This window comes from Panthera leo, chromosome B2 (assembly GCF_018350215.1).
Source record: "Panthera leo isolate Ple1 chromosome B2, P.leo_Ple1_pat1.1, whole genome shotgun sequence".
In the NCBI taxonomy this organism is placed as follows: Eukaryota; Metazoa; Chordata; class Mammalia; order Carnivora; family Felidae; genus Panthera; species Panthera leo.
In genome coordinates this window covers 53,460,912-53,484,738 of record NC_056683.1, presented here as the reverse complement: position 1 = coordinate 53,484,738, position 23,827 = coordinate 53,460,912, and the positions used below count along the sequence as shown (strand labels likewise).

Here is a 23,827-nt window from a genome sequence, read left to right as displayed (position 1 = left end):
TTTCCATTCATTTGTTATGCTTCAAAAATGAAAGGAGGGATTTGAAAAGATTTTGGGTTACTTCGACATCTGAGTGCGAGGCAGGGCAAGGCTAATCTGTACATTGTTAACAGCCATCTGCCTCATTGTAGCCCAGATTTATACCCTTACCAAATCGGTCACTGGGAAGATCAGCCCTGCTTTCCAAACAAAGTGCTTTTCGCTTACATATATGTGAATTGCTAATGCTAATTTTATGCCTTGGCTAAGTCTAATCTGTATGTGAGTAAATATTTTGAGTTATCACATAAGTCCACACTGACTATTCATTTACATACAGCAATGGCAAAGAGAGGCTGTGTTCTTTCTAAAAAGGAAACAGTCGTGTTGGCGATGTGGTGTTTTTTCTGGACTGAAGGGGGGGGGGGGGCGGTGGGAAGGGTTGTTTCTGACCTGTCTGTGACTCATGCAGAGTTTAGAGTTCCAGAGAGTTTTGTAGGCACCCAGCCCTCACCACAGCTCCGTCAGAAAACTCTGGGTTATGAGTGGGGTCCTGGAAATAGAAATTTATAATATGTGTTTTGATTAACTTTTATTGACTATCTCGGACTATTTACATTAAGTCATCAGACTCTTACTGCAGACCTTCTGTGACAGGATTAGTGTGCTATTGCAGGGTACTTCAGAGCAGAGCTCTGGAAGGCACATAACTAAGCCTTTACTAATACATGCTGAACACCAGAGCCACAAACCAAGCAGATTGTGTGGGAGCATCCAAAATTAATTTTCTAAGGTTGCTGTAAAAGTGTAATTTATATAGTTCTATATTATAATTTATGTGGCATAATGCCTCACTCCTCATTTCAGGGCCATGCTCTAGAATCACAAAAGCTGATGAAATACAATGATAGCGGAAGGCCTGCCTTAGAAATTTTTGTGAGGGAGAGCATTCATGCCTGAGGAATGTATTTGCATGACTTCAGTTTTCAAAGTTCGGCACAATCTGTATGCCTCATTATTACAGGAGGATAAATGCATTTATCTGTGAAGTTTATTCAACTGTATGAAAACACTGGATCTTTTCCCCAAAACTTATATCCACATTTCAGAATTGGCACTGAAGATTTCCCTAAATAGCAAGACTACTATTCTGTACTCTTGGAGTACGATTTTTCTTGAGAGGTTGACTGTGGGTGGTTAGTTCAGTGAAATAAGAGCATAAAAAGGGCAAGATGACAGGTTGAGCTTGTATTTTTTTTAATGTTTATTTATTTTTGAGAGAGAGACTGTGAGTGGAGGAGGGGCAGAAAGAGAGAGACACAGTCATTATAGAAAATTTTAAGATTTTCTGAAAGAATACAGGAAAAACTCATGGAAGAAATAGTGTGTAAATAATATGATCTCTATCCTTCCAGTCTTCCTTCTGAGAGAGGAAGACCTAGTGTCTTACTACCAATAAGTCATACAGCTAATGCTAATGCCATTGATATTTTCTGGTTGTTCACATGTTTCTAAACTCATAATTTTCAAGTTTATAAAGGAGCTAATTTATGACTGAAGTCATTTCATAACTTTGCTCACTTATAAATATTTGGAATTAGCACCAGAGTACAGTTTGGCACTAAAATATTTGTTTTCTCTTTTCACAATAATAATTCGTCTCTTCAGTATAGAAGAGATGGTGCAAAAATATCTGGAGACTCGGATGTTAGCCACACATTTTGTGCTGTTTTAAGGTGCATAAACAGACCAAGCACCATTCTGTGTCTCTTCTCCATCTAAAACAATGGACGTGATCTGACCTCCGTCCCATCTTTTTAGACATACCTATAGTCACATACAATTTGTTTTATTAACAGCTACTCCTTTCCAGGTCCCTACCTTCAACATACCCACACCCACAAGTTGACAGGGTAGGACGTATGTCTTGAACACGAAGTGGTAATTTTTACATTTATAGATTTGATGCTTTGTTTCTTAATAACCTGGCTAAATAGATTTTAAATAACTGAATGTTTTGTTTCCAAGTAAATTTCTATTAAGATGTTTCACCTTTTGCCCGGCATTAAGGCTGTTTGTATACAGATCTACCTCCTATATAATGTTATAACCTGCTTTTTGGAATTCAAGAAAAGCATAGGGACTTTGTGAGTCAGGTCACTGTTGCAGAGTATATTGGCTTCCAAACATCGATGAGAAAGATGTCTAGGAGTGCCTGGGTGGCTCATTCAATTAAGCAACTGACTTTTGATGTCAGCTCGGGTCTTGATCTCAGGGTCGTGAGTTTAAGCCCCGTGTTGGAGCCCACTTAAAAAAAAAAAAAAAAGAAAGAAAAAAAAAAAAGATATCCAAGAAAACATAGAAAAGAATTAGTTTGAAAAGGACAGGGAAGGGAGCATGCAGATGTCTAGTAATTGGCATGACTTTGTAACCACCCTGTTTAAACATAGTTTTTAGAAAAGTTCTGATTTGATGTGGTTAGATTTTTTATGGTTATCCTATATTGATAGTAACAGTTTTGAGAATATGTGTCACTGAATTTTGAAATCATGGAGGCCTATGACAGAACCCTTTATAAATTTGAGTAGTATTTATTGCTGTTTGAAAATCATCAAACTGCCTCTATTATGGACAAATGAGTGAGGACTGTATGCATCTGACTCTACAGATTGGCAAGCATTGACATTCTGAAGAGAGTATGCTTTTTTATAAGAATTAGGCCCATTCGTTACTTTTAGGAAATATCTGAGGAGAACAAGTCAGCTTTAGTAAACAGTGATGGTGAGCTTTATAAACAAAAACGAAACAGGTCTCTCCTTCTCACAATACATGCCATCATCTGAGTTAGAAAGCGTACATATTTTTGCCTGTTAAACCTGCACGAAGTAGCATCTTTTTGTTGCTTTCTTTTTGTTGCTTTCTTTCTCTAATTGCAAATTGAACCAAATGAGCAATGTGGAAATAGGGGGAGGCACTTTCGCTTAAAAGATGTGCAGACTTATAGCCTGAATTCACACCATTGTGATTGTTTTAACCTCAGAGCAGTTCATTGTCCTTTGCCTCATATTAATATGCACAATTGTCAGAAGTTGCTAAAATGTGTGTATTTCACGGGATCTGGGAATCCCAGACACTCTTCAACAGTTCTAATTGCTTGGCTTGAGTGGCCATAATGACCCTTTTATATTAAAGGCACGTAGGTTGGTGATTTGGGTGCAATTAAAATAAGCAACTCATCAGGTCATTAGGAATCAGCCTTGGAAAAAAAATAACACCTGTTTGTTTCTTTTAAAGAACTAGTAGGAAACTTCCCCCATGGAAGTGAGATTAGTTTAGACCCTCCAGGTGTTGGGGGTGGGAAAATATGGGCTGTGTTATGAATAATGCAAAGCAAAATGGAAGGAAATGCTAATCAAGGAAAAGTGATAAGATCCTCAGCCAGGGGAAGGGAGTAAAAGGATGTCCTTGAAGTTAAGGTTCACTTATCATTTTGCCTTTCTTAAGCCTCTATTTCCACTTAAAAGAAACCCTCTAGATAAACACAAAAGTAGTTTGTCAGAGACTGGAGAAATGTTTAAGAAGTTAAAACCTAGTATTTATTGACGGTTGTGGTATATGAGCCATTTTTGGTGAAATTGCATGCATATTTTGAGTTCACGAAGCCTGAACTGTATACGAGCACCAGTGATAGGGCAACTAGCAATGCAGTCTCTGGGGTCAGACCACCTTGGTTTGAGTCTCAGCTCCAACAGTTACTAGCTGGGTAAGCCCTGGTAAGTCAGGTAACTTTTCTCTACCTCAGTTTTCTCAACTGTAAATGGAGTAGATGGTAATACCCAGATGATGCAGTTGTTGTCAAGATTAGAGAAGATACTGCATGTGAAGCACTTAGTGTGTTCAGTAAAATGCTGGCCATTATTGTTTTAGAGCGTTTTTCAGGAATAGAGATAGCCAATTAAAATGTCTTTCACTATTAGGGTGCCTGGCTGGCTCAGTTGGTGGAGTGTGCGACTCAATCTCAGAGTTCTGAGTTTGAGCCCCACGTTGGGTGTAGAGATTACTTAAAAAATAAAATCTTTAGGGGTGCCTGGGTGGCTCAGTTAAGCACCCGACTTTGGCTTAGGTCATGATCTCATGGTTCGTGGATTTAAGCCCCACATGGAGCTCTGTGTTGACAGCTCAGAGCCTGGAGCCTGCTTCGGATTCTGTGTCTCCTCTCTCTCTGCCCCTCCTCTGCTTGTGCTCTGTCTCTCTCTGTTTCTCAAAAATAAATAAACATTAAAAAAATTTTTTTAAATAAATAAAATCTTAAATGTCTTTCACAGTCTTGTTGGAAATTTCTGAAATACTGGTTCTACTATAATAAGAGTTATAGTAGGTCAGTGGTTAGATTCCACTGATAAAACCTAGTAGAATATTTCCTAGAATGCAATTACGGATGGTAATATTATCTACAATTTATTTGAAGTCAATTTCTGCTACTTGAGTGAGCAGTAAACAAGTTTATTAAAATTTGGTCTAATAAACTGGTTCTCCATATTGTTCACATTGTAAAATAAGCAGCCTTTATGGTCTATTAGAAATGTACACATATAGTCATTCGAAAGTTTATAGGTGTAAATAAAATGCCTTGCTTCCCTGTAAATTGCTTAATGAAGACCCTGGGGCTATTCCATTTGTTGCTAAACAATAAATATTTGCTAATTTAATTAAAAAAATCTCAAAAGACAGGAGGGAAATTTCTGCTTGCAGTCTTGTTTTCTTTTAGCAGAGCAAATATTTGCTTTGGTTGAAGAAACAGTGTTTTAGTTTCAGCTTTCCATTTTGGCAACTTAGATGGTATCCCCATACTATTTTTCACTGGAGTCTTTTTTTTTTTTTTTTAAGAGAAAGAGAAATAGATTTAAACTAATATTAACACTAACAGGCTGACTTTATTTACTAGGACTGTCATATAAGTGCTGAAAATTGCCTGATCACAAACAAGCGGGGTGGTTTGTCACTTTGTTTTTTCAGGGACCAGTAGAGGAAAAAAGTCATTACTGTTAAATTTTATTCAGATATCTTGCAGCACTTGCACTCAGGTACAAAGGCCTGGACTGTTCTGCCCAGTTTCACATTTGTTAAGGGAATCACATAATAAAGTTTTACCTTGAAGTTTCATCGTATATATCTTGAAAGTGAATAATCTAACCATGAAGGCTCTTCTACTTGTTTTTCATGAGGATTTCTTTTTTCTACATTGAAGCTCCTGAATTAGTTGAAATTTTTTCCTTTCCTTTTCTTTTTTTTAAATTTTACTTTTAAGTAATCTCTACCCCCAACATGGGGCTCAAACTTGAAACCCCGAGATCAAGAGGCACATGGTCCACTGACTGAGGTAGCTAGCCAGGTGCCTTGAAATCTTATCTTTTCTTTTCTTTTCTTTCTTTTCTTTTCTTTTCTTTTCTTTTTCACATTGGTGAATAATTGCTAATGAGTAGTTCCGTTTGAAACTAATATAAAAATTACTGAACCAGATTAAGATACAATTTTTCATATGGTCTTTCATATGGATTCTTTTCTGGAAGCCACATTGTTCTGGTTTGTCCCAGTAGCAGAAAAAGTAACGAATCAATGAAAAAAAAACATTTATTAACATTACTGTCTGCAAACCAGGAGCCTTTTCAATAAGTTTTATGAAAAATGTGGCTTCGCTAAAAAAATAATGTATAAAGTTATGGGAAATACAGGAAAAATGAGTAATTCTGTTTGAATGTATAAATGTACACACAGTCATTTTAGAAGGACTGCCCTTATAAAGGAGCTCACCCCACTCTGTGGACTAAAACTCTGAATTTCTGTCTGGAACAAGTTCAGCATATCATTGGTCCTCTTAAATGTGTGACACTTGAAGGACAGCCCAATGTGGCAAATGTGTTCCAATCTGCTGTCCAGACACTATGTTAGTCTTAAAGCAGCCTGATTTTGCATCGTGTTTGTTTGTTTGTTTTGGTAGGTATTGGTTTCTATCAGATTTTATTCAGGCAGCAGTTTAGAGGTTGTTAAGGAAAGGTCTGTTAAGCCCTATCTCCTCCTTCATATCCTTATGCAATTGAGTTGTTTTTTTGTTTTTTTGTTGTTTTTTTTTTTTTTTTACACCTCTATTGTATTCCTGGCTGGGACCCATTAGTTACATGATTACTAAATTTTTCTTCTATCTGAACCATTGACTAAAAGAAACTGACCTGCAAATGGCATCAATATTTATTTACTCATTCATTATTTGGCAAAGGTGAAAACAAGTGGGTTCATGATATATAGGAAAAAACTGTAATAATTTATAATATTATTAAGTATTTTTCACTTCTATAATTTGTTATTCTTTCTTTGTGAGATGGAAAGTGTAACATTACTCTTAATCAGTGCTATTCAAGTCTGTGCCAGGTTACTGCTGGCAGATTATTTCCTTATAATTAAGGGAAGTCCACTGATACACTTGGAAAATATTATTTAAAAATAAATTGTACCCCATGGTGATGAGGGTACAGAAAAACTTGCCTTGTGGCTGTATAAATCAGTATATCCTACCTGAAGGACAGTTTGGCAGTATATTATCTAAAAGGAAAATGTGAACTGGAGCTCACACAGAGGTTATCCACACAGACCTTTTGTTGTTGTTGTTTTTAATTAACTTTTATTAAGATACTTGTAGATTCACATGCGATTGTAAGAAATTAGATAGAGACAGTCACATTGTACCCTTTACCCATTTTCCCCAGTGGTGACGTTTTGCAAAAGTATAGTACAGTATCACAGGCAGGATGTTGATGTCGATGCAGTGAAGATACAGAACATTTCATCACCGTAGGACTACCTCATGTCTCCCTTTTATAGCCTCCCACCTCTGCTCCCTCCTTAACTCCTGGCAACCAGAAGTTATTTCTGCATTTCTGTAATTTTATCATTGTTTAAAATATTTGAGGGTTTTTTTTTTTCTACAATCTCTTTCTCTTCTCCTTCTGAGACTCCAACAACAGGAATGTTAGATCTTGTATTATAGTTCCACAGGTCCCTGAGGCTCTATTGATTTTTTTTTTTTTTCCTCCAGTCTGTTTTCTATTATTCAGCTTGGGTAATTTCTGTTGTTGTGTCTTTTGCTTCACTGATTCTTTCCTCTGTGCCCTTCATTGATCTCATCCTCTGATCTTATTTGTTATTATATATTTAAGTTCTAAAATTTCCATTTGGTTCTTTATATATCCTCTTTCTTTGCTGAGGATTTTTGTTGCTAAGGCCTTCTGATTTTTCACATTCATTTCCGTGGTGGTTAAAATTGCTCATTAAAGCATTTTTATCATTGTTCCTTGAAAATTTTTGTCAGACAGTACTAACATTTCTGTCATCTAGGTATCGGCATCCATTGATGATCTTTCTTTAGTTCAGTCGGAGGCCTTGGTTCTTGCTGCTAACTTAGGAGTTTTGGGTCGTAATTAAACTTTCATTTGGACTGGCCTCCTCAGGCACCACTCTGGCAGAAGAAGCTGGGGGTACTGCCGGGTGCAAGCAGAAGTCTACGTTCCCCACTCAGCCTCTCGTGACACCTGACATGGGTGCTCCTCATCTCTGCCGGCTGGGAGTGGGGATTAGACCTCCAGCTGTTGGAGCAGTCTTTTCCAGCAGCTCGGTGAAGGTGGCTACATTAACCACAGAGCCGTGGTGAAAATCCTGACTCTCCACTAGGCCTTCTCTGAACCACCCCGGAGGAGATAGGGAGGGGCAATTCATGACTGCTTGTGGGGGCTCCCCACATGATCTCCACTGATACTGTGGGCAGGAGCTTTTTTACTGGCCAGTGGCACCAAAAGTTGCATCTCCCTATTTGGCCTTCTCTGACATCACCCTGGCAGCAGTGCCAGCACCTTGATATGTAGGCTCATGAGCACGAAAATGTAGGCCTTCCTTGGCATGAGTGTGGGTGAGACCACAGCCTTTTTTCCTGTGGAGTCTAGACAGAGTGGTTATCGTTTAAAAGTTCTGTGTCTTGCTAGGATGCCCCTTTCCTGGTCATCTGGCTGAGGGGGCAGACTTCTCTTGGGGTTTTGTCTGTGCCTCTTGGTGTTTCCGGGTTCCATTTTCTCCAGTGTCCAGTCTAGGACGTGTGAGGCAAGAAGAAAACCCAGAGAATTCACCACTGTGTTGTTCCCCGGGCGCCAAGGTCCACAGCAGTTGTGCTGTCTTCTGTCTTCTTTCACAATCTTATGCGTGTTTCGTATGTAACGTGGGCGTGTATGTAACGCCTGGGTATTTGTAGGTGTGCTTATGAGGAACAGGGAAAGCACATCTCCGTCTTCCCGTGAGTCTGCATTGTGTCACAGAGTGTTTTAGAAGTATGAATTATTTTCTAACCTACTATCTTATCTCTACTCTTCTCTCTCGTCACTTATATATCCCCTGCTCTCATCTAGATTTCCAGATTCTCTTGAAAAATTAAAAGTTCTGGCAGTACTGTAACTGAGTGCTTGCAATGTCTGTTTCCCATTAAATCTTCCAACTAAGGCCAATGTTAGTTACCATTTACCATTGGTGCTTGTGGGAGCACTTTGCTCATTTATGATACCTGCTTGGTTCTAGAAGGCATCGGGTTCTGTCTCATGCAAGGTAATGAAGAAGTTCATGCTCTTTGACTTGGTAGTTAACTTCTAGGAATCTACCCTGAAGAACTAATTGAAGATGCCAGCAGAGATTTATATTTATTACAGGTCTGTTTATATAATAGCAAAAAATGCAGTGTGCCTAAATGAAAATATCCACGTATGCTAGAATACAATGATGTTATTTAAAATTCACCATTTCAAAGAATATGACATAGGAAATGTTCATAATAAATGAAAGAGCAGGATATGAAACTGTTTATACAGTATTATCCCAGACTTTTATAAATCTTTTTCAACTTCTGGAATAAAATTCACTAAAATACCAACAGTATTAACTCCAGGTTTTAATTTTCTTCTGTATATTTTTCTGTACTTTATGAATTTCTACCATGAATTATTGTTAAGATCAGGAAAATAAAACCTCGTAAAATATTTAAGAACGCTCTTGGAAGTGAATTATTAAATGAGATATAAAAAATTTTACATGAGACATTTGCAGGTATACTCTACATACACAATCATACTTTGCACATACATTTATACACACATAGTATGATAAATAAATGGGAATATTTCATGAGTTTTGCTAGGAATCTTATACGTCAGTAGTGGAGTGCTGTCTGCATACCATATGGATTAAAGTGATGAATGCAGTGATTGAAAGATGATACCCACTTTCTTAGCTGTTTAATTTGGATAGTACTCTTACGGAGGAAATTCTTATAACAACCAAAAAGAAGGTAACAGACTTAGCTGTCCCAGAATAATTAATGCCATGTTACAGATTCAATGTGTTTTAAGAGCGTGTGTTTAATTATTCTGTGGGAACCTCTCCTTTATAACTTGAGTCATTACCATGAATTATTTCAGGATGCCATGAAGAGATAAGCTCAAATTTTCCACTTGTGTAATTAGGATATTTTAAAAAATCTTAGGTAGGTATTTTTCTGGCACCAGTTACAGGAACTTACTGACCTAATTATTCATCTTCTGTTTAGTTTGACCAAGCAGCTGATGCTGAATTATCCTGGATTACTGAAACTGAAAAGAAATTGATGTCTCTGGGTGACATCAGGCTTGAGCAAGACCAGACCTCTGCTCAGCTGCAGCTTCAAAAGGTGAAGAAGTACATTTCCAGTTATATCAAAATTGCTTGTTAACGTGCTCCAATCTAGAACGTGGGATTGCATGATTTACTTTACAAGACCCTTTTAGTGTAACTTGGTATTTTTAACTACTTTGCCTGATTGTTTTCATTTTAGTCACACAGCCTCTCTCTCTCTCTCTCTTTTTATCTTTATTCTGGTAAATCACAGAAATTCACCATGGAGATTTTGAGACACAAGGATATTATTGATGAGCTTGTCAAATCTGGACATAAAATCATGACCACATGCAGTGAAGAGGAAAAGCAATCAATGAAGGTATAATCTTGTCTGTGTGGCTGCTGCTGAGACCCTCAAATAAATGGCATGTATTGAGTGCTCAGTCCTAGAGCAGCACATTTTCTTTATCCACAGCTGCCATTTGGACATCTGAATCATGAGATTTAAATAAGGCATTTTTTCAAGCTTACAGAGTAAAAGTAAAAGGAATATTCCTTAAGGGAATCACCCTGGGGACACTTTTTTTAATAGACACTAAAGCTATTAAAATTTGCATCCTTGAATAACTGGCACACGTTAAACATTCAGTTAATGTTAGCTGTATTATTGCCATTATTATCGGTATAAATTATCACTCTATATGTCACCTGTTGTCTGTATGCTTCAGAATATATGGTTTTGTTTAATGCTGAAATCCATTCTGTATAAAATTTTGGTAAGCTGTACAGGAGAAAAATGAGCTGAATAATTAAGAAAGCATCTGGTTTCTAGACTTCTAATTATCCTTTAAATTGATGGAAAACCAGTCACAAGTAAAAATGTTTAGTTCAATTCACATTCAGACATCTCAGCAGTCTAAAGAAATTAATGTATACTAATGCTTCTGATAGGAAACTATCCCATAACAAAAAAAAAAATATGCAAATGTTTATGCCTAAGATTACACTTTAAATAGTATGCATTGGTTTCAAGGTGTACCGTGGACAAAGTAATAGAATGTAACTGTATATTGATACTACTTTTATTTATTCTGGCAATTTACTTATTTATAATTTAATCTTTCCTTTATTATTTTTATAAAGACTGACATGAAAAATAGAGATCATCATGAAATATTTTCTGTGTCATTCTGTGGTTTATTAGATTCCTGTTGTGCTTTATCTTCTGCTATTAGTTTATGATGTAAATTTATACCGTAATCTAGATCACTATGATCACCCCATAAAATACAGTGTATAGTATAATGTTGTACTCTGATTGTAATATATGCAATTAATTTTGCTAGCAATTCCTCCTATAACTTCACTTGTGAGAGGGAGTCTTTACTTTTGGCCAGAAAGTAATGTTAATGTCGCTAGACTCATATGAGACTTGTTTTCTAGCCCAGAAGGCCTATACGACCTAGAAGGATAGTTGAAGAATTTGGCTTATTATGTTTGGAGAGCTCATTGTCTTTTTCATAAAAACCTGAATCTGTTTATTTATTATATTTTGGGTTTTGTCACCTAATATTTCTGACGGGGGGGAAGGGGGGTGCTTGTTCTCTGTCATTAAATCCCATGATTTTTGATGACAATATAAAAATTTGTTGTGTGGATATATCTTGATCTCCAGTTGTACTTTTATGGTTCCACATTTTTGCTATTTTTTACATATATATGTGAAAGGTTTTTTTGTTGTGGTAAGATACAACATTAGCATAGAAGGGATTATTATTCAGCCTTAAAAAGGAAGGAAATCGTGCCTTGTGCAAAAATATGGATGAACCTGAAGGATCTTTATTTTTCTTTTTAAGATTTTATTTTTAAGTAATCTCTACACTCAACGTTAGGCTCCAACTTACAACCCTGAGATGAGGAGTCAGATGCTATACTGACCAAGCCAGTGAGGAGCCCCCAAAGGGTCTTTTTAAATTTAAAATGAATGTTTATACATAGAAATAGTTACAATCTAAATACATTTTAAAATTTTTAATTAATTTATTATTGAGAGAGAGCAAGAGCATGAGCATGTGAGCAGGGGAGGAGCAGAGAGAGGGAAAGACAGAATCCCAAGCAGGCTCCACACTGTTAGCACAGAGCCTGATGCAGGGCTCCATCTCACGAACTGGGAGATTGTGACCTGAGCTGAAGTCAAGAGTTGGATGATTAACCAACTGAGCCACCCAGGCGCCCCTAATCTAAATAGGTTTTAATGATTTTTTTCGTTTAACATACATCTGTGAGTGCCTGCTTTGCACTAAGCATATAGTGCTAGAAAAAACATTCTGGAGTATATGTGCTGTTTGGCCTGTTTAGCCAGCTAAGCACATTTCATTATCTTATTTTCTAGAAAAAACTGGACAAGGTGTTGAAGAACTATGATGCCATCTGCCAGATAAACTCAGAGAGGTATCTACAGCTAGAACGAGCACAGTCCCTGGTTAACCAGTTCTGGGAAACATATGAAGAACTTTGGCCATGGCTGACAGAGACACAAAGAATCATCTCTCAGCTTCCTGCCCCAGCCCTCGAATATGAAACTCTAAGACAACAGCAGGAAGAGCACCGGGTAAGCTGGGTATTAAAGAGAATGTTGTATTCCCCATTGAAAGAGAACCACGATGGTTATGCTGTTTTTCTAGTATATGTGCTGCCAAAGTGAGCACTGGGATGGTGTTTTTTAAATGCAGTTAGATGTTTTACATTATTTTGGGGGGTTTTAGCAATATTGTATTCTGGTCTGCACAGTTGCTTACCTCATATTGCTCACCTGTTTTCCAGGGTTACAATGAGAAAGACTCATGTGGGGAGGCCACATTGTGTATGTCATTAATTACATCCCAGCTTTCCTAGAATAGTATGAAGTATAAGCCTTCCTGGTACAAAAGCAAAGTGCTCATTTTTAAATGTTAGCGAAATAAGCTTTTTGAAGTACTTTGAATTGATGCATGTTGAATTGCTTTTAATTTACATATGTCGACTAAGTTTTATACTTAATATGTATTGGTTGGAGACCTCTAGAATATAAGCAAATAGTAGAAATACATCAAAGCGGCATCATACAGACAAGGCCATTGAGCTTGGAGGAAATTGACAATATGACAGCGTGTCAAAACACAAATAATGTAAAAGCTAAGTCAGTGAGAAGGGAGAATGCTAAAGGTGCAAAGACAAGTTGTTTCCCCATTTTTTTTTAACCTTATGTGCATGGAACTCTTTTGATGTTTGTTTTTGCTCCTATAAGCGTATACGATTAAGCTAGAGAGTATATTTACATCTACAAATATATCATGTTTTAAACATAAATAAAATGGCATTATGAAGCCCTCATTTCAGCAGCTACTTAAATATTAACATGGCTTAAAATTTTGCAAGGGTTTGAATGAGAGAGAGGGTTCAAGACTGTCAGAAAAACTCTGAAGTTGTTGCCGTCATGGATGTGTGAACCTAGTTGCTGTCTCCCAGATCTATACAAGATGTACTCTGAGATTAATCATGCGTGTGTGCAAGTGTGCGCATGTGTGTGTGCACGCACACAGGAAGACTTTAACTCAGTGGTGTATTACATCATTGTTTGAAGAATGTGCCACCCTTATTTTGTTTGTTTACTTTTTTAATGTACTGGCACTGAAGAATATCCCTAAGCATTTGTTTAGAAGGGCTTTAGTCAACACTTTAATGCAAAATGGAAATTTTAAGTTCTATCTAAAGCAGCAGGAGAAAGACCTAGAAATTATGTAGAATTGAATTTAATTTTGGTATAAAGGTTTCTTCGTGGCAGAAATCCTGATGCCTATCCACTGAATAAGTTTTAATATAAAATGTTAACGTGGATTTCTTCAATTCTGAGGTGAGATTTGAGCAGCTGTGTTTCTGTCATAACATCAAATAATGGAATGAGATTATTATTGAGTTATTACTGAATTTCAAAGTGGAATTAATTTTCCCTTTTTAGCATAATCTTTCAGCTCTCAAATGTACAGTTTTACGTATAAAGGAACTACAAAACTTTGTAGCTGAGTCTTCAAATTATTCAACTAAATTATTCATAATATTTACAGCCTTGTAGAACAGCCTTTCTTTTGCAGCTCCACGGCCTTATCCTCCGCTGTATTTGTTTGGGAAGATCTTCTAGTTCGTTCTGATCAGGAATGAAAAATGGCTCCAAGAACCAGTTATTATATGGTAGATACATTGAGGTCACACTCATTATCTCCATTTGACTCGACCCTTATGGCAGTATGTTGCCAAGAATCATTTTGTTACATATGAGGCAGAAGACATCACCCATTGGGCCCTTTCTCCACACACACACCCAAGTAGGCATCTGGTAGTACCAGATGTTTAAAAAAGGAATGGTCTGAAAAAGGGTCATCTCAGTACTTCCCAAACTAAGGAGTTTCACAGTGGTGCTACACAAATGAGATCTACCTACATGCTAGGCAACTGGGGACATCTCAGCAGAGATCTCTCATTTTACCTGAGAGTCTCTTGATAACTCAGAGTGTAAACTTGATTTACCAACATGCCTTGTAGAGTACTGAAACCAGAACGTGTGTAACACATTGCTTTTTTGTGAGATTGTTTATTAGCTGTTACTACCATTATTACCTCCATTCCTTAAGGCAGCATGAATAGATGATCTCATAATATGAAACAAAAATAAGAAAATCTCAGCCTGGACCACTCAGGAGCTAGATCACAGACATCCTTATGAGCAGCATGTTAGATTAGGACCAACCCCTTCTTTTTCTTTTAACGGAATTTATGTCTATTTAGCTGTTTTTTAAGAGTTTGGAGACCATATTCAGAAAAACTTCAAAAATAGCATTGTATTCAAAAATACATCATTGTAAATTTTAAAAAATAAAAAAATAAAATTAAAAATAAATAAATAAATAAAATAAAGGATTTAAACCTTGAAAAAAAATACACCATTGTTAATGATATGCCAATTTCCTTAAAAATTTTCAAAATAATTTATATGACTGATTTTAGTGAGCACTTTCAATAAGTATCTAGATATGTGGCTATCTTGGCGATTCTTCTTGATGAATGATAGAAATTAAAATGTTTACAGGAGAAGATTGGTAGCTTTCTCTAGACTGTCTTTCCTGAATATAATTTCTCTCAGAGAAGTTTTTGTTAGGGGCTAGGTAGCAAATAATTTGGAGATAAACCTTCTGGTGAGGACAAGAAGCTTCTGATTAAGGATCCTAATCACTACTGTGGTACAAATGGAAGGCTCCTCAATGCTGCAGGGAGGCTACCCTAAGAGAGACCTGAAGCAAAGATGGGTGTAGCTTTGGATCTGGTCCATGAACCACTGCTCAGTGGAGGCTCTGGGTTCTACGGAGTATAGATATTCTAGATTTATTTGCCTTCCTAGAAGGAATGGGGCTCCATTACACACCCACTTATTGGCATAAATATCATTGTATCTCTTGATTAGATGACATTATGCAAAATATTTCATGTGTCATATATTTTTCTTTCAACACACCTTACCAATAATGCTCAGTATACAGACATGTCTGATAGATTGATTACCCTGTAGCCTTTAACGTTTTAAAATACAGATGGATTTATTCATATGTGTATATTATAGGTATCACATATATACATATAATGGAGTCATACTTGGGTATATGTAATGTAACCTATATATACACATTTTATATTGGTTTAAATATATACATAACTACAATGCCTTATGGCCTTATATCCTCTTAACTTTTTCTCTTGGCATTATGTCTGCCTTCTGCTGAACTTCTTTCCTTTTCTTTCCTTCCCTTTCTTCCTTCCTCCCTTCTAAAGAATTTTTGCATATATCATGAGTGTACAGAAAGGGACACCGAGAGTTATGGCTTAATCTCTATAGGTTGGGGACATAGTGAGTTCATAATTCTTTATGTAATATGACCCTTGTCAGAGTGTGTACTGCTCTTGATAGGAAATGCATAATGAACTGGGATTCATTATTTCACTCAACGAGCAGTTTTGTACGTACCCTTAAAGAGACTTTGACGTGACCAGACTATTGTTTATTCTTTGTGTCAGGGGCATCTCTTGCTGGCAAGGAGCAGTATGAGCCGTCCTGTGTTAAATGCCTTGTGATGGGAAGGGTGTTTGGAGTTTCTTGCCAGCTGGATGCATTGGGCATGTAGACAGCTGTAATATGGAAGTGTGACCCTGAGATACTGAGAAGCTGTTTGGTTTGTTATAGCAACTGCGAGAGTTGATAGCCGAACACAAGCCTCATATAGATAAGATGAACAAAACTGGGCCACAGTTACTGGAATTGAGCCCAGGGGAAGGCTTTTCTATCCAAGAGAAGTACGTGGCAGCTGACACCCTTTACAGTCAAATTAAAGAAGATGTCAAAAAGCGAGCTGTGGCATTGGATGAAGCTATTTCTCAATCTACTCAGGTAATCATTTATACCAGAAATATGACTGAGTTCGTTTAAATGGCAGAGCATGGAAAAACATTTTCTTGGATCTCCTGATTAAATTTGAACCAGAAATATTTCACTACATTAAATCTGAGTATTGAAGTTTTTGCCTCTCAAAAGGGGTATTTGCTCGGTCCAATCCTTATATTTCTCTCTGCCTGCTTGCAGATACAATACAAAATAATATTCAATGCCTTAAAAAACATACAACTGACATCACTATTCAAATATTTAATTAAGTGTCCATCTAAAGTAGAATGGAATATTTGCCACTGGGAGAGCTAAAAGAAAAGTGCTATTATCATTATTAATGAGACACTCCCATGAAGGCAATAAGAAGAAAGACTGTGTAGACTGAATTAGAAGGAAACAATATAGAGTTGGAAATTCATGTTTTTCTTTTTTTGAAAATACCTGTTTTCAAGAAGTTGAATTGGAAATTACCTACAGATTTTCCATCTGCACAGTTGGGCTTTTGTTATTATATACACTGACAGTGGAGTGGGCCATTTTTCGTAATCCTGAATGATGATTCTTTTAAAACTGAGGAGAGTGTAAAATCCATGACTGAACAAGGTTTTATGACTTTGCTTTATTGCCCATGGTACCTTTGCAAACAAAACTTTAAACTTCTTTCATGAATCTGATTATGTGTTTGACCATGAATGGAGCTCAAACTTCTGTTCTGTCAGGGAGGTTTTTGTTTGGTCTCATTTTTTAACATTTTTCAGTTCAGAAAATTTAGAACTTAAGAAATTCATGTATTCTAATAAAAAATGTTCTTGAATCTTACATTTAATAATATAACGTTTTTAGGATGTCAAAATAATGAGTACAGATGAATAAAACAGTTTTGATAGAAAAACACACAGCTTATTGGGCTTAATTTTTAAAATTAATTTGAATTATGATAAAATGAGGCAACAGGTAAAATGCTGATGTCAGCTAGTCCAATTATATATTAATGTATGCTGTTTCTTTCTTTTTTTAACGTATACTGTTTCTTAACGAATACACTCATTTGGGTAGATATGTTAACAAAGTAGCTAAGATTTAATTCTTGATTGTGACATTAACTATATGGGGTTTTTTTTGTTTTCATTTAAATATGACATTTGATATCACAGGTCTTTTCCCCATAAATGACCCCTTTGATTCACTTCTAGTTCCATGACAAGATAGACCAGATCCTTGAGAGCCTGGAACGCATCGTGGAGCGTTTGAGGCAGCCGCCTTCGATCTCAGCTGAGGTAGAGAAGATTAAGGAGCAGATCAGTGAGAATAAGAATGTGTCAGTAGACATGGAGAAGCTACAACCATTGTATGAAACACTTAAAAAGCGGGGAGAGGAAATGATTGCGAGATCTGAGGGCACTGACAAAGACATATCTGCCAAAGGTAATAATTTCAGAATAAGGAAACAACTGAACTTTACCTTTAAAATAATTCTAAATAATTCTAAACATTTAGAATTGTCCTGGTGTTTACGGACGGTCCAATGGCATAACAAAATGCCAGATTTTAGAAAAGGTACTACCATTGGGGTTGAAGAGCTATGTACATAAATCCCTTGTTAATGTTTTTCTGTGTTACAAAGTGTGCCATTATGCAAAAGCCATGTGTTCTTTGGGACTTCTAAACCAGTTGTTTAAAGCATGATGCTAAGGGACAAATCTAGGTTTTGTTTTTGTTTTTTTTCTCATTACTAATTACACACTACTTTTTATAATGCGTACAACAGACTGGGTATCCTGTAGCCACAGAAATGGCAACCACGACCTTAGCCAGCCATCTTAAAGATAAGAGCTGGGGGTCAAAAGGAAGAGTACATACATGGATTAGTGGAAGTTTATACGGTTACTCTAGAAACAAGCCCAAAATACATATCCTACATTGTTATATTCCTGAGACTGAACAGACATCAGTATTTTTGATTTGGAGAGCTTAAGTGGTTATTTCATTTTCTTTGGAATGAAGGTCAGCCTTGGTGAACTTCAAACTTGGTAAACTTAGGTCTAGTCTGAGCTCACTTACCCTTGAGTGTCTACTTTTGTCAGAAAGAGCCTTGGTTCAGGAGGAGTAGGATACCCTGAGAGCTTGCATTTGTCTAGAATATGCTATATTGGGCCTAGTGATACTCACTAGACTGTGGTCAACTAAAATTGGGTCCAGTTTTAGATACTTAGCAAATTGAATCACTGTTTCTGTGTAAACTAAAACATTCTGCTTTATTGCTTAAATGAGGCTAACATATTGCCTTTTTGATACTATTTTGTGCCGTAGCTGTTCAGGATAAGCTTGACCAAATGGTTTTCATTTGGGAGAACATACACACACTTGTGGAAGAAAGGGAAGCCAAACTACTGGATGTAATGGAATTAGCAGAAAAGTTCTGGTGTGATCACATGTCATTGGTCGTAACCACTAAAGATACACAAGATTTCATCCGGGATCTGGAGGATCCTGGAATTGATCCCTCAGTAGTAAAACAGCAGCAAGAAGCAGCAGAGGTAAGCAGAAAATCTCCTTTAAAGTTAAAAAAAAAAAAAAAAAAGTAAGTTGTAATGAAACCTGGATTCCCTTGGTAAATATTCGGAATTACTCTATTACAGTTTATATTTGGTTCCCAAAGTAGAATGCATAGTGATATAGTAGGAACTAGATTATACCCACATATTTCACTGAGAGAGTATGTATTTTTAAAGTTTCCCTTCATCTCAACTCCTCCTGCCTTATTTCAGGCCCTTGTTCCCTCCGTTTTTGGCTTCTGAAGTAATCCATAGTGGTATCCCTACCTGCAGAGTCTTTTTCCTTGCCCGACTTCCAACCTTGTCCTCTCTCTAGATCTACTCTTACCGTATCGCCACTCAGAACCACTCGGAGGCATCCACTGCCTACAGAATGAAATCCAGACACCCGATAGTAGTGTCCTGGCCTTTTACATCCCAGCATAGCCCATGCCTGTGTTCTCAAAGCCATTTGGTTGAGTGCTGCTCCTTTATTAGAAAGTGGCTTCCCCTGACACTGCGGTGTGCTCTTTCTAGTCTCTGTTATCTTTGCGGATTAGTTACCTCACCCTCATATGTTCCTACCACTCTTCTGGCAAATCCCACTCAAACTTCAAGGGTCATTTGGGTTGTAAGCCTTCATGAAAAATCTTTTCTTGCATACTTAGGAAAGTTTGTCTGTGTTCTCATAATGCTGTCCTCATGCAAAAGACTCTACACATAGTATAACTTATTGATTATATCTCTCTTTTTCCTAATGGACTTCGATCCCCTTGAGTGGAATAGCCCTATTTTTATTTATATCCCCAATGCCTAGTTTGGGCTTGGTTTATGCTTATTAAATGTTTCTTGAGTGAATAAATATATTTAACCAAGAAGATTAAAGCAAAAGTAGTACACTGCATTTTTCTCCTATTTTTTTTTTTTTTGTAGTTTATAAGTCTTAGGGAAATGACATAATAAACTAGATTATCTTAAATCTACTAACATTGTTAATTTGTTAGAAGTTTTTGAACTCGTGCTTTACTTTTGGTTATTTAAGTTCTATTCTTAACAACTTTAAAATATACAATGCAGTATTATTAACTACAGTCACCAAACTATACATTGCTTCCCATGACTTCTTTTTTAACCAATGGAAGTTTATACCTTTTGACCCCCTTCACCCATTTGTCCCACCCACATCCCCTGCCTCTGGCAACCACCTATCTGTTCTCTGTATCTGCAAGCTTGGTTTGGTTGTGTGCATAGGGATAGGAGTACTTTAGATTTTTTGTTGTTGTTGTTGTTGTTGTTGTAGATTACTCAACCTCTATTTTAAATGTATATTGCCAGGGCATCTGGGTGGCTTGCTCACTTGAGCGTCTGACTCCTGAATGCAGTTCGACTCATGAACCCAGGTTCGTGAGTTCGAGCCTCACATCTGGCTCTGCACTGACAGTACAGAGCCTGCCTGGAATTCTCTCTCTCTCTCCCTCTCTCTGCCTCTCCCCTGCTGATGCTCTCTCTTTTCTCTCAAAATAGATTTTAAAAAACTTCAAAAAAAATAAAGAAAAATATAAATGTATATTGCCCAAACTATTTTGTTTCAAAAACAAAATATATCTCTACACTTTTCATTGTTATTGATATTTAAAGGAGCTTGTTCTGGTATTTGTTACGTAGAACTAATTCTTTAAATATTGTTTTTAGAATAAACATGTTTATTACAAAGGATGCTGTTTTTCTTTAAAATATTTCTTCTTTCTTATTCAAAAAAATTGATCGCAGAAAGTTAGAAAAGAAGAAGAAAATAAAATTGATCATAATCCCACTTCCTAGAAATAACTATAATTAATGTCTCTGTGTCCATCTTTTTAGTTCCCGTGTGTTTTTGCTTAAAACTCTGAGGCTGTCATTTCTTATTCTAGGCCATTAAGGAAGAAATTGATGGACTACAGGAAGAGCTGGATATAGTGGTCAACCTGGGTTCTGAACTCATTGCTGCATGTGGGGAACCTGATAAACCCATTGTCAAGAAGAGTATAGATGAGGTACAGCTAGTGTATTTCCTACTCTCATCAAAATGCTTTTTTAAAAAAGATTTTGTTTAAAGCATATTTGGAAGAAATAGTTGCAAACTTAATAAATGACACTAAAAGAGTTCTGATATTTATATTGTAGTTAAATTCAGCCTGGGATTCTCTGAATAAGGCTTGGAAAGACCGGGTGGACAAACTTGAGGAGGCAATGCAGGCTGCCGTTCAGTACCAGGATGGACTACAGGTAAGGGCGTTCCGGCGTGTCTCCTGGGAGGAGAATCGGGCTCACTGACGCGTGCAGATTTACACATTGACACCACCCCAGCACAGCAGATACATGTGCAGTAGGCTCACCTACTTCAGTGTATGTTTTGCCTTTTGGAAGGTATTTCTGACACTGGATAGATGTGTAGATTTATGCACACATCTCACTACATTTTTATACACACAGTGCAATTTACTTTGAAAAGAAAAATTTTGATTTTTGGAAAATGTTAATGGTTCCACACCAAGCTGAAATGAGAGCTGAATCGGAGTTCTCTTCTAAAGTTGAGTGGAGTAAGATGAAAGGAGTAAACACTATCTAAAAATATCCCTGAGTTTAACTAAAGTCAGGAGTAAAAGAGATTTGATTTGAAGCCAGTGTTCCCCGTTGAACTAAAATAGATTTCTGTTTCATTAGGTCATAATCTGTTGTATAAAATGTTTTTCTTCCTTTCCATCCACGTAATTCCTTTTCACGGTTGTTTTTCACACCCCTTAACGGTTCTCATTCAGTTTATTAACCATGTTTTAAAGTTTCCCTTTTCATATGAAAAATTGTCTTGTTGGTGGAGGCCAGCTCAGGGACATTTCTCTCCTTACCTTCTTCAGCTTTATTCCATTTCCTAACAGGCTGGCCAGTGTTGAATCTGTCAACCCTCCTACCGTATGGAAAAAGCCCTTCTGAGTATTTCCATAACACCAAGTGAATATTATTTTTAAAGCTCAGATGAGAACATCTTTTCCTTTTTATTATGCCATTCCATTTCTATATTTGTAAAAGTAAATATCAGAAGCCAGGCTTCATGCCAGTTGAAAGTGTTTTGAACTTTGGAAATATATGAAAAAATTCACCACAAATAATATCTTATATAACTTTCCTCCTTCCCCCACTTTTTAACCGAAGAGTTAAATGATTGGTTAGGTTTCAGTGGCCAGGAACTAACTAATCAGGCTCCAGCCCTCAGTTTGTGGGAGCAGGTCATGATTTGTATGTATTATTAATAAATGACTGAGTTGTGCCCTCTTCTGTGGCTGCAGATGGCACTGCCACCATTTGCAGCCTTTTGCCCTCAGGAGCCATTAGCCACAGAGGTCACTGGCTAGGCGCTATGACTTTCCTTTTTTTAAAATTTTAATGTTTGTTTATTTGTTTTTGAGAGACAGAGAGAGAGGGAGGGAGAATGCAAGTGGGGGGAGGGCAGAGAGAGAAAGGGACACAGAGAATCCCAAGCAGGCTCCATGCTGTCATTGCAGAGCCTGATGTGGGGCACAAATCCGCGAACCATGAGATCATGACCTGAGCATGAAATCAAGAGGGAGGCTTAACCAGCCAAGCTACCCAGGTGCCCTGGGGCACCTTAACTTTTACTCTCTCATTACCCCTGCTGGACAGACAAGGCCCATTATAGATTAGGAGCATCATCTGCGAGAATGAAGGGCCACTTGATTTACGAAATAGCTAAGATTGGCTAGAACGAGATGTTGAAAGGTCCAGAAGCTCTAGGCATTTCAGGGTTTGACTGTAAAGTAAAAATATATGTATATGTTTTTATTAATTGAAGAGCTAAAGGTATGCGTGGGGTTCATTAATTTATCAGAGATTGTATTTTTATGTTCTTTATTCATGCGACTCTTGACACAAATTTATTTTACATAACTGAAGTATTAACATTTTGATTGTGAAACTGGTTTAATATAGCATAATTACATAATAAGCAGCTTATAAGTTCTCATTAAATATAATTTCACAGGTTACTGCTTAAGTTATTGGGTTTATTAATGATAAATGAAAATAACAGATAGTTTCCAAGATTCTTCCTCCTACTATATGGTCTGGCAACTTCATTAAAGTCCAGAATAATTTTGTGCATTCAGTATCTGAAAGAAATGTGAGTTGTGCCTTCCTAAAATGTTTATATTACATAAAAAGAACAGGAAAATAGATTCTGTAGTCTTATGTTGTAATTCAGAATCATGGTCATAATATTAATTGTGGTATGTGCAGGATTTTTATGCTAATCTAAATAATGTGTAAGGCTTTAGCTGGGCCAAATATTTTACTCAAGTGCTAAACAATAAACTTCTTGCTTTATTAGAAAAAACAGATGGCTTTGAAATCTTTTTCTTTCAATATATTTACATAATCTTCCTCTTAGAATTCTCTATGCTTTCTTATGCCTATTTCATGTGATTGAATTTATAAAACTTTTTCAAATGCACTTTTTTGAAAGTTGTTAATATTCTAAGATTCCATTCAGAAAAGAATTTCCTTTGCAAAGTTGGATGCAGAATTGAAGGTTCTATCTATTGCATATTTGGGACAACTTTTTCATCATATTGTTTCTTTTACTTATTTAGGTGAACCATCTTAATTTGTAAAATAGGCTCATTCCATAATATCTGTATAGCTTTATGATTGTACTTTTCTGTAGCACTTGGGATGTTATAGCAATTTCAGATGTGCTAATAACTCATGGGCTAATGTGTTTTTCAGGCAATATTTGACTGGGTAGATATTGCAGGTGGTAAATTAGCTTCAATGTCACCAATTGGAACAGATCTTGAAACTGTCAAGCAGCAGATTGAAGAGCTAAAGGTATGCGTGTGGTTCATTAATTTATCAGAGATTGTATTTTTATGTTCTTTATTCATGGGACTCTTGACACAAATTTATTTTACATAGCTAAAGTATTAACATTTTGATTGTGAAACTGGTTTAATATAGCATAATTACATAATAAGCAGCATATAAGTTCTCATTAAATGATACAAAATACTAGTTTTCTTCTTATTAAATCAATACCTATTCATTATAGAAAAGTCAGAAAATGATAACCAGAAAGGTGGCTTTTTAAAAGCTACCCAAAAATGTTACATAC

General features: G+C 36.6%; 1 protein-coding gene across 4 annotated transcripts in view; it reads left to right on the top strand.

The window, feature by feature from the left end:
• The window catches only part of DST (dystonin), a 490,237-nt gene that overhangs the window by 421,631 nt on the left and 44,779 nt on the right, over positions 1-23,827 (top strand). For all 4 annotated transcript variants that reach the window (XM_042939088.1, XM_042939087.1, XM_042939090.1 and 1 more), the window contains 9 exons: positions 9,614-9,733; positions 9,932-10,039; positions 12,053-12,271; positions 15,929-16,132; positions 17,323-17,554; positions 18,440-18,666; positions 20,574-20,696; positions 20,827-20,928; positions 23,443-23,544. In XM_042939088.1, the coding sequence (XP_042795022.1) occupies positions 9,614-9,733; positions 9,932-10,039; positions 12,053-12,271; positions 15,929-16,132; positions 17,323-17,554; positions 18,440-18,666; positions 20,574-20,696; positions 20,827-20,928; positions 23,443-23,544 (1,437 nt within the window). The remainder of the gene's footprint in view (positions 1-9,613; positions 9,734-9,931; positions 10,040-12,052; positions 12,272-15,928; positions 16,133-17,322; positions 17,555-18,439; positions 18,667-20,573; positions 20,697-20,826; positions 20,929-23,442; positions 23,545-23,827) is intronic.